The 9,548-nt window shown below is 35.9% G+C and overlaps 1 protein-coding gene across 3 annotated transcripts; it reads left to right on the top strand.

Annotated features, from left to right (window-relative positions):
- LOC132060154 (16 kDa phloem protein 1) lies at positions 1–3,549 on the top strand. Of its 3 annotated transcripts, none has more exons than XM_059453052.1 (5): positions 1–320; positions 1,339–1,407; positions 2,060–2,201; positions 2,456–2,606; positions 3,427–3,549. In XM_059453052.1, the coding sequence occupies exons 1-5, from the start codon at positions 248–250 to the stop codon at positions 3,472–3,474; spliced, it is 483 nt and encodes a 160-aa protein (XP_059309035.1). In that variant the 5' UTR covers positions 1–247; the 3' UTR covers positions 3,475–3,549. The 3 variants fall into 3 exon arrangements, with proteins under 3 accessions (XP_059309035.1, XP_059309038.1, XP_059309036.1); XM_059453055.1 differs by having other exon boundaries at positions 2–320; positions 2,063–2,201; XM_059453053.1 differs by having other exon boundaries at positions 4–320; positions 2,456–2,591; positions 3,415–3,549.
- The last annotated feature ends 5,999 nt before the right edge of the window (positions 3,550–9,548 follow it).

Genomic DNA, 9,548 nt, shown 5'->3' with positions numbered 1-9,548 from the left:
AGGCCCACACCATCTGTCAACTCACTGTCTTAAAAAGACTAGAATCTCTGTTGAATTCTTCCACCCATATACACCATATTTGAATGCAAATTTCATTGTTTCATCAGCAGCCATTCACACAAACAGAGCTTATAAATTTCTTTGATCCAAATTCTCCTATACTTGATTTTATTTTTGGGTACAAAATTCTCCTATATTTGAGTCTTTGTTGGTACAAAATTCTCCTATATTTGATAAAGTTAGAGAGATGACGACTATCTTTGGAATAATGGAGGTGAATCTTGTCAACGCTAAAGGTCTAAAAAACAACGAAGTTTGGGGTATTTATTCTATCAACATTAGTTCTCTACTCTCGTCTTTTGTTTCTTTTAATTTAATTTCTTGTTTAGATTTTGTACATAGGTTGATTCAAGATTTTATGTTCATGAATTCTGGATCACAATTTTTTTTGTTTAGTAGGTTCTGTTTAGATTATTATTTATATCAAAAGAAATTTATAACACAAACTATGTATCAAAATTACTAGATTCGACCTTGCTCTGCCCTTGACTTTGCTAGCGTTTGGGCATAGATTTTGTGAAACTTGAAAAAAAAAAGAGGTTTTAAAGTTGTGTTTGAATAGACATTTTACTTGGAAAATATTTAAAGTTTTGTGAGTTGAAGAAAAATTTAGCAGTTATTTTTGGAACTTGAAAAATTTTTCTTCAATTTTTTTTCAAAAACTGATCAAATTCCATGGACAAACAATATTTTCAATTTTTTTTTTTTTTTTTGAAACAAGCTTCAGCTTAATTCACCGGTTTTACCTTTTGGTATTCAGGTGAACAGGGAGATCGATTTTGTGGTCCATTCATTGTAAAAGTGTTTTTTGCTATATAGTCCTTTTATACGCGATCGTAAAATGTAATACAAGTAATCCATAAATAAGGATTATTTTTTTCAATTCAAATTATAATTGATCATAGTCATGTCCACCTCCCAAACCCCACCACCCCTCCCCCCCCCCCCCCCCCCCACCTAATTTTTTTTTTATTAAACTCATTGAGCCTGTTTGGAATAAGCTGGGTAGTAACTTATTTTTTTTGGCTTATAAGCTGTTTTCAGTTTATAAGCTGCTTTAGATAAGCTAAGTCAAACGGGCTCCACTTATTTTAAGACAAAAATGATTTAGCTGGCCAGTCAAATTAAACACTTTACTTATAAGCAACTTATAAGCCAATCCAAACGGGCTCATTATGTGCACTCCACTATTATTGTCCTTATTGTTTAATTACTTTCATAATACTTATGTGCAAATATTTTAGGAGTTTTTATGTGGTGTTGCTGTATATTGTGTAGGTGGTGGAATCGACCCGTATGTTTTGCTTCAATATAGGGGTCAAGAACGTAAGAGCACTACTGCTCGAGGTATTCATTAATATCATCGCATTTACCTTCCATTCGAATTATATATGCATATAATTATGAAGAAGTTCCAATCTACATTTATATATTTGTACCGCTAGCACTCATTGTAACAAATATGTACTAGATACATTGTTATAAGAACTATTAATATATTTCACAGTTTGGCCCAAAATAATTATAGTCGTTAGCCAAACATACAAAAGATATGCGATATTTATGTATAAATATGTATATTATACATTAATATACATATACATTGCCGGCTATTATTTTGGTGGAAGGTTATATATATCAACTTCCCTTGTTATAAATATATATATTAAACATTCATATACAAAAAATATAAATTTGTCAGCTATTATTTTAGTAGGCTGCTATTTATGTCAACTTTTCTTGTTATATTATGCACATATTAACATAAAATCCGTGACCCGTCTCTATTAGAAACCATGATAGCTTGCAATAGTCTGTTTGGCCCCACACTAATAGTCTGTTCGGCCAAGTTTTTGGGAAGCTAAAAATACTTATTTTCTTTTAAAAGTGTTTATTTTAGAGCGTTGAAGTGTTTGACCAAGTTTTTAAATTTCAGTATCGTAATTGATTTTGGAAGTACTTCAAAAAAATAATGTAATTAGTTCTTCACTCATAAAAGCAGGCCAAGGCAGTAAACCAGAATGGAATGAGAAGTTCAATTTCAAGATAGAATATCCCTCAACAGATGGACAGTACAAGCTTATACTTAAGCTCATGGATCATGATACCTTTTCTTCAGATGACTATCTTGGCGAAGCCACGTAAGTAATTTTTGTACTTTTGTTGTTGTAACTTGAATTTCGATTTTGACGTTGTAAAATTCTGGAAGAATTCTGTCACAAAATACACGTAGCAACATTGCGGGAGTTTAAATATAGGATATAGATTACTTTATCAAAACAGGTCTTTTCTTGTCACCAAAATTCTATTTACCGGTATATAGTTTTAGGCTTGTTACCAAGTAATTATATGTGTAAAATCTGAACTTTTTTATTCAATCAATTTGTACATGAAGTATCTACTTGAAGGAATTTATTGAGCTGGGATTGGAGAATGGAATAGCTGAAATTCATCCTCGCAAATATAGTGTGGTGGGCAGTGATCAATGTTACTGTGGTGAAATTCAAGTTGGCATCACTTTCACTCCAAAGGTATGTATTCTAAATGTGAACCGTTATCCGGTATTTAGAATTTACTGGCCCGACCTATCCTAAGTCGGTAGAAATAGTGCCACTGGTTACTTTCCAGGCTTGTCTTGAAAAATAGTCACAGTTATGAAGTTTCAAATTTCATAGGTGAAATTTCATGATAATGTCCGGAGTTCACCTATGAAATTTGAAATTTCATGTTGTGGCTATTTTTCAATTACAAGGTTGAAAAGTGGTTATTTGTGAACTTTACCCTCCTAATCCGTGCCGTGTAGGGCCCATCCAGAGGCGGATGTAACATGAAAGTTACGGTTTCACGTGAACCCAACAACTTTTATGTATACCCAATTTTATATGTATTAAAAAATTCATAAAATATCTACATATATTTGATTGTGAACTCAATTATTAAATATTAATTAAGTCATTTTAGGAACCCATAAACTTCAAATCCTGCATCCGCCTCTAGGTCCATTAAGGCCAAGCACTTTGTTCTGGGGTTTCTCCATTCCGAATACTCGGATCCAAAATCTTTGATTAAGGGTGAAAGGATCTCATTCATCCCACGACACCTTTTGGTGGTAGCTACCTGTATTTTTTCCACATAGAAAAAAAAAAACCTACCATGACTTTGCAAATCTTGGTCAATTTTCCTGAAAAACTTTTAAAACAAAGGATAAAAGGGAAGGTGGGATCCGAACGAAATCGATGAAATGCAAGAAATTTAATTGAATTAAAAAAAAAAAAAAAAAAAAACAAAGTAAAGGATGAATTTCATTTGGAATGCTAATGTATATGGTTCATGATATGTTAAATAATTTGACAGGAGGCAATTGAGGAAGAAGCAGAATATGGTGGATGGAAGGATAGTACTGATGATTACTGAGTAGTTAGCCTGTCAAATATCTGCTTCATCTTGTACATATCAATTATGTGAGTAGAGTAAAGATGAAGATCCTCAAAGCTTTGTTCTTATATTAGTTATATGCTATGTTAAAGAAATTGTTAATGAATGAAGGAATCGAGTATCATAAGCAATTAAATCAAATACTGTAGTTATATTTTTCAATCTTTTTTGCTCCTCCATAAAACAAAGATTGTTTTTTGTTTTTGTTTTCCGATGTCCGGTATCCGTGAAGGAGTCCAAAAACAAAGGTTGAAAAGATTGAAAATATGTGTTATTAACTTAATAATATAGGAACAAGTAGAAATTAACACAGTTAACTTGCTATGAGAACTCCTCTATTTCTTAGCTTATTTTCTTGACAGAGTGGATACCGTTGAAGTTACAAGCTCATCCAATACAACTAATTCAAATTAAAAGGTTATATTATCTGATATTAACTTAATAATATTGGAAATAGAAATTAGAGAGTAACTTAGCTCTGAGAACTTTATTGTTTCTTAGTTTATTCTCGTGACTTGGTCAAATAAATCGAACACATGGTCATTTTGAAGTTACAAACTCATCACACACAACTGCTTCAAATATTATATTTTCTTGATATCAGATATCCGCACACTAACTACGAAACAAAATTAGAGAGTAACTACTAATTCTTGGATTAATGATTCTGGGGAGTGGGGGTTGAGTTTCCTCCAGGACTTAATCAAAATCATCCAATTATCTCGAACAACTGTTTTGATCATTTTCTCTTACAAGCTAGCTCATCATATACAATTACTTCAAATTATTGTGATATTTTCATCATAACGATCTGCACACTAATCAATAAATAAGATTATAGAACAACTCAAAATTCTTGGATTATTAATTCTGGGGGATCTGGTCCTCCTGGAGCCGATCAAAATCATCCAACCTCTATACATGAACAAATGTTTTAATCATTTTCTATTATAAGCTCATCAAATACAATTACTTCAAATTGTTGTCAAATTTTCATGGTAACGATCTGCGCACTAATCAATAAATAAGATTATAGGGCAACTCAAAATTCTTGGATTATTGATTCTGCGGGATCAGGTCCTCCAGGACATAACCAAACACATCCAACCTCTATACATGAACGAATGTTTGATCATTTTCTATTACATGCTCATCAAATACAACTATTTCAAATATATTCTCATGACATCGAACCGAGCACTAACAAGTATGTCAAAATTCTTGAACTAATGATGTTGTGGGTCAGGTCCTCCAGGACTATACTACCTTGTCTCGTTAAAATTATCTGCATAATCAACTCCAATAATTGCTTTCTTTCTCTCAGAAAGGACTTGAAAATCTTCAATTAAACTTCTTTTCTTCTCTTCTATAGTCGGAGCTTCTGCGTATCGTACCATAATCAGCACAATAATTAGACAAAGAAAGATTTTTGCAAGAGACATTTCTTCTTGATTAGGATTCTTTACCTCAACAAAGTGTCGATGATAAGAACGTATGGTCTTAGTATATATAGATGATTTTGTATGCACATGCGACAGTTGTCCTTTATCTCATGGGGTTCGTGAGCAAGCTAGTGGTAAGGCCACTAAAATTTGTGCTTTAGCTCCAAAAAGCTTTCATACTTTTTGTCACGCCCCAAAACCCACCCTAGACATGACCGGCATCCGTCGTCATGAACAACCTTATAAATCAATAACGTCAAGCTCTTTTTCGATAATCTTTCATTATTAAATTAAACAATTGATAAATAACTAAATAAAATTTAAGATCACAATTATGAAATAAAATCAGCGGAAGTATAAAATAAACGAATAGTTGTGAACGTGGCAAACACCTCAAAAAGTCATAGGAGACTTCAACATCTACCCATAGTATGAAACTTGTCTATGGAGCTTCTAAGAAAAATAAACTAACCCAGGACACAGCTCGAAACTGTTAAGGAGTAATAATTGACTCAATGAAAACACACGAACAAATGTGTGGGCTCACCAACAACGGAAAGCGCAAGCACTCCTAATCGCGAGATCCGTCTGCACACTTCTTCACTACCTAACATACCATAAAAAACAATGGTATGTCTGAGTATTGCATACTCAGTGAGTGTCTCACGGACAATAAGTAATATAACAAAATATGTATTTCTATAAGATCAGTGATACAATTTTAATGAAAAACAGTTGGAAATCTAGAGATAAGAATAAACCAACAACTTCACAACCATCAATAGAGAAACCATAAATCGGTATATAATTCAGTTCCAACTCATTATGTCAGTAAGTACAATTTCAGTCTTTCCAGTTCGAGTTCAACATTCTCAACAAGCCACTCACAGGCAAACGAGTTTATTATTTTCAATAAGCCACTCACAGGAAAACAAGTTCATTATTATCAATAAGCCACTCACAGGCGAACAAGTTCATTATTATCAATAAGCCACTCACAGGCAACAAGATACGAAACAAGCCACTCACAGGCTAATCAAAGTATAACACATGCCAATACAGACCCAAACAAGTGAAACGAAGGATGACCACTTAAGATTCCCTAAACCAAAGATAGAAGCACCACATCGGGGTTGTCATATATATCTCGTTATACCTCGCATTTTGTACATTTGGACATTTCGAGTTAATTGCGGAAAGTTGGGGACAAGACTATTTCGGGGCATGAAGTCGAGACTTCTAACTACGATTTTATTCTAGGTACGTGAGTTGTTTGTAGGTATTATTTATGGGATATTAAGGAAACATTTGGGGTCAAAAGCTATTTTTGGAAACTATGCTATTTTTGGAAAGTTGGAAATTCAACCAAAAAAATAAAATAATAAGGGCCATGTGGCCGGCCACTTCATGTGGGCCATGGCCACATGGTTGGCTAATATGTGGAATTAAAAGATGACTAAGTCATCACATTAGTCATTCTTCACCAAGAAATTTCAAGAAACTTTTTGAGAAGGAGAAAAACCATATTGGCCATGGCCGTGGAGAATTGAAGCTTAAGACTTGGTCACCAAAAAATAATTTCTTCTAGTTTCTCTACTAATTGGAAGGCCCTCTACAACGTGGGAGTAGTCGTTGGAACAAACAAAACGTTCTAGATATGGAAGAGGTGGAGTGAAAAAGTTATGGTTCAACTTTCTCTTTTATATGTTATGAGTGGGTTGTGGATGTTGTAGTATATAGAAATGAATGAAATCCATGAAAATACGGATGTTGAGGGAAACAGTAGGGTGTGTGGCCGGCATGTGTGTGTGATGTTAAGGTGATGAATTAAGTGAATTTAGCATGTTTGTGTGTTGTTGTAATGTGTAGAAAATGAATGAAATCATGGAAGATGTATATGTAGGTGTTACGAAAATAGGGCTGTTTGTTATGCAAGAAATGAGGTAATGTTATCTAGTATCTTGGTTGTCGTCGTTACGAATTCTATGAGGTAATTTGAAGTCTAATGATCCAAGTTGAAGATTAAAACCGTGTGGGCTGAATTGAGAATTAATGTGACCTTAATGTGGTTTCTTGAATTTATGGGAATAATGTTGTCAATGTGTGAGTTGTTAGTGTAGTTGATGAATTTGGAAGGAAGAAATGTGTTGTTGATTATTTTTCTGCACTTGGAGGGTTCGGGTGGCATGGTGGATTGGATGGGTCGATTTGAATGTTGTGCATGATAGTTGAAATGTTCTTGAATCTTGATTGAATGACCTTGGATTATTACTTGAATATGTGAGCATTGGTAATTACTTGATCGTATGTAGTTTATTTGAATATAAGTGAAATGTTGTCGAATTGTATAGAAAGGAACCATTGATGTTAGAATGCGTTTTGAATCCATGGTTGATGTTGTTAGAATGTTTGTTGGTATTGTTGATGATAAAATTGGGAGTTTAATTCTCGGGGTGGTGCATTTATAGGGGAAGTGCTGCCGAAATTTACGTAGAATTTGGTGTGCGCTTGAATCGGGTTTCTAAATGCCTTTAGCTAATGTTGGATATTTAATGACGTATTGTAGATCTTGGAAAGTTCGCGACGTAAATTTGGATTAGCTTGGAAGCGAGCTTGCGAGTATGCAAGGCTTACCCTTTTTCTTCATTGGCATGTCTTAGATACGATTAAGTTATGATAAGTTACGAATCTCGAGGCGATTCCATTCCTGTGATCCGAGCAAGCATATGAGTTTTAATCACTTCTTGATGTTCGCAAGTCAATTTAGTTAAACTATGGCCCTTATGTTTTGTAAGATTGAATTTTAAAAGTTGCACAAAAAGATTTTTTTGTTGAAAAAAAGGTTCGTAACTACGAACGTCCATAACTTTCACGCAAAAGGCTCGGATCGCCTCAAAATCGCTCGTAAAAAGATCTTAAGCCGCATAAGGTTACCAACCTTCATAGGCGGGCCCGGGTTGGTCGATGCACACCCGTGGTCCCCGAGATTTTTGTTTGTATAGGTCCTGGTGACTTTTTGAAAGAACTTAACCTAGTTATCATTTTCGCTCTCGAGCGTCGCTTACTTATTCAACTGTTGAGTCCGTCACAATAATATATATATATGACTATGGTTCCTACGGTTCCGTGATATGCTTATGATATTTGATACATTCCCGAATGTCGTCCGAAAGATATTTGACATGACTAAGTCCCGACTTTTAAACGATAACTTGTTTTGATTTTCCTTTACATTGTGAAAAATGTTTTTTTTTTTTTAAAAATTGCATATAGTTCCTCACGACTCTGCTCGTGCACTATTGTCACTTCCTTCGCCGAGTCTCGGGGCCGGTCATTATCGTGCGCACTATGTTATGCTTCCGGAGTATGATGTGTCCGGTTCGCCGAGCCCCGCTCGGCGGAACCGAGGATAATGGTGTTATGATGTGTCCGTGCACGCCGCGTCCCTCCCGGGCACCGTGGTATATGTGATGTGCTGTGTGACGGGATACGGAGATATAAAAGCCGGAGTATGATGTGTTATGGCGCCAATGACGGGAGGACGACCATATTCTAAGAGCCGTGCATGATTTGCATTTTTACTCGGTAAGCATTTGATATTCGATATTGCATTTATTTTCCGTACTTTTGATCCATATGACTCGTTTACACATACATTTTAGGCCTTGCGTACGCTCAGCACATATTCATCGACCCCCCTTTCTTCGGGGCCGCGTTTCATGCCGCGTGTGTACGGTACACGCCTCGAGAGATCCGTCGGCCAGGATATCACCTTCTGTCGTTTGAATGCTCCTTTGATCCGAGCACACACTTTTGGTACCGACATCTCTCGTTATATGTATATATGTTTGTTCATGGGTACGGCGGGCCCCGTCCCGTCATATGATCTCGTTATGACTTTTAGAGGTACGTAGACATATACGTGTGGGTTATGGGTAGTTACGGTTCTGTTCCGTGTTATCGGACGCCCGTGTGATGATTGGCCTTACTGGCTCACGTATGATATTCTCCGCTGGATGTTGTGATCGCGGAATGTATATATATATATATATATATATATGCATATGTATTTGTGACAGCCACGGGGCGACGTGTCGCTATTCTGTAAATATAAGGTCTGATTATGTCAGTTATAGTCTGATGTTTGAACTCTGTATATGTATAATCTGTTTGTACGTTGATTATGGTTAGCAGGTACGTCTGGGTGCCCAGCTCGGGCACCAGTCACGGCCTACGGGGTTGGGTCGTGACACTATCCTTCCCCCCGAATAGCTAGGCAAAACCACATGGGGGCATATAACCCTAGATGACCACTCTTCCTCCCGAATGGCTAGGCAAAATCACATCGAAGTTATGAACTCTCGATGACCACTCTTCCTCCTAAATGGCTAGGCAATTACCACACCGGGGCGTGCAACCCACGATGACCACTCTTCCTCCCGAATGGCTAGGCAAACCCCACTAGGATCCATAGTGACTACCCTTCCTCCCGAGTAGCTAGGCCAAACACAAACAATAGAGAATCATAGCAAAACGACCCACTTTATAATCAATCTAATCTCAAATCATGGCATGGAAGATGAATCACAAGTCATATCATGATAGTCAAAT

This window comes from Lycium ferocissimum, chromosome 6, assembly GCF_029784015.1.
Source record: "Lycium ferocissimum isolate CSIRO_LF1 chromosome 6, AGI_CSIRO_Lferr_CH_V1, whole genome shotgun sequence".
NCBI classification, from domain to species: Eukaryota; Viridiplantae; Streptophyta; class Magnoliopsida; order Solanales; family Solanaceae; genus Lycium; species Lycium ferocissimum.
The sequence above is the reverse complement of the archived record's forward strand: the minus strand, read 5'-3'. Positions and strand labels throughout refer to the sequence as shown.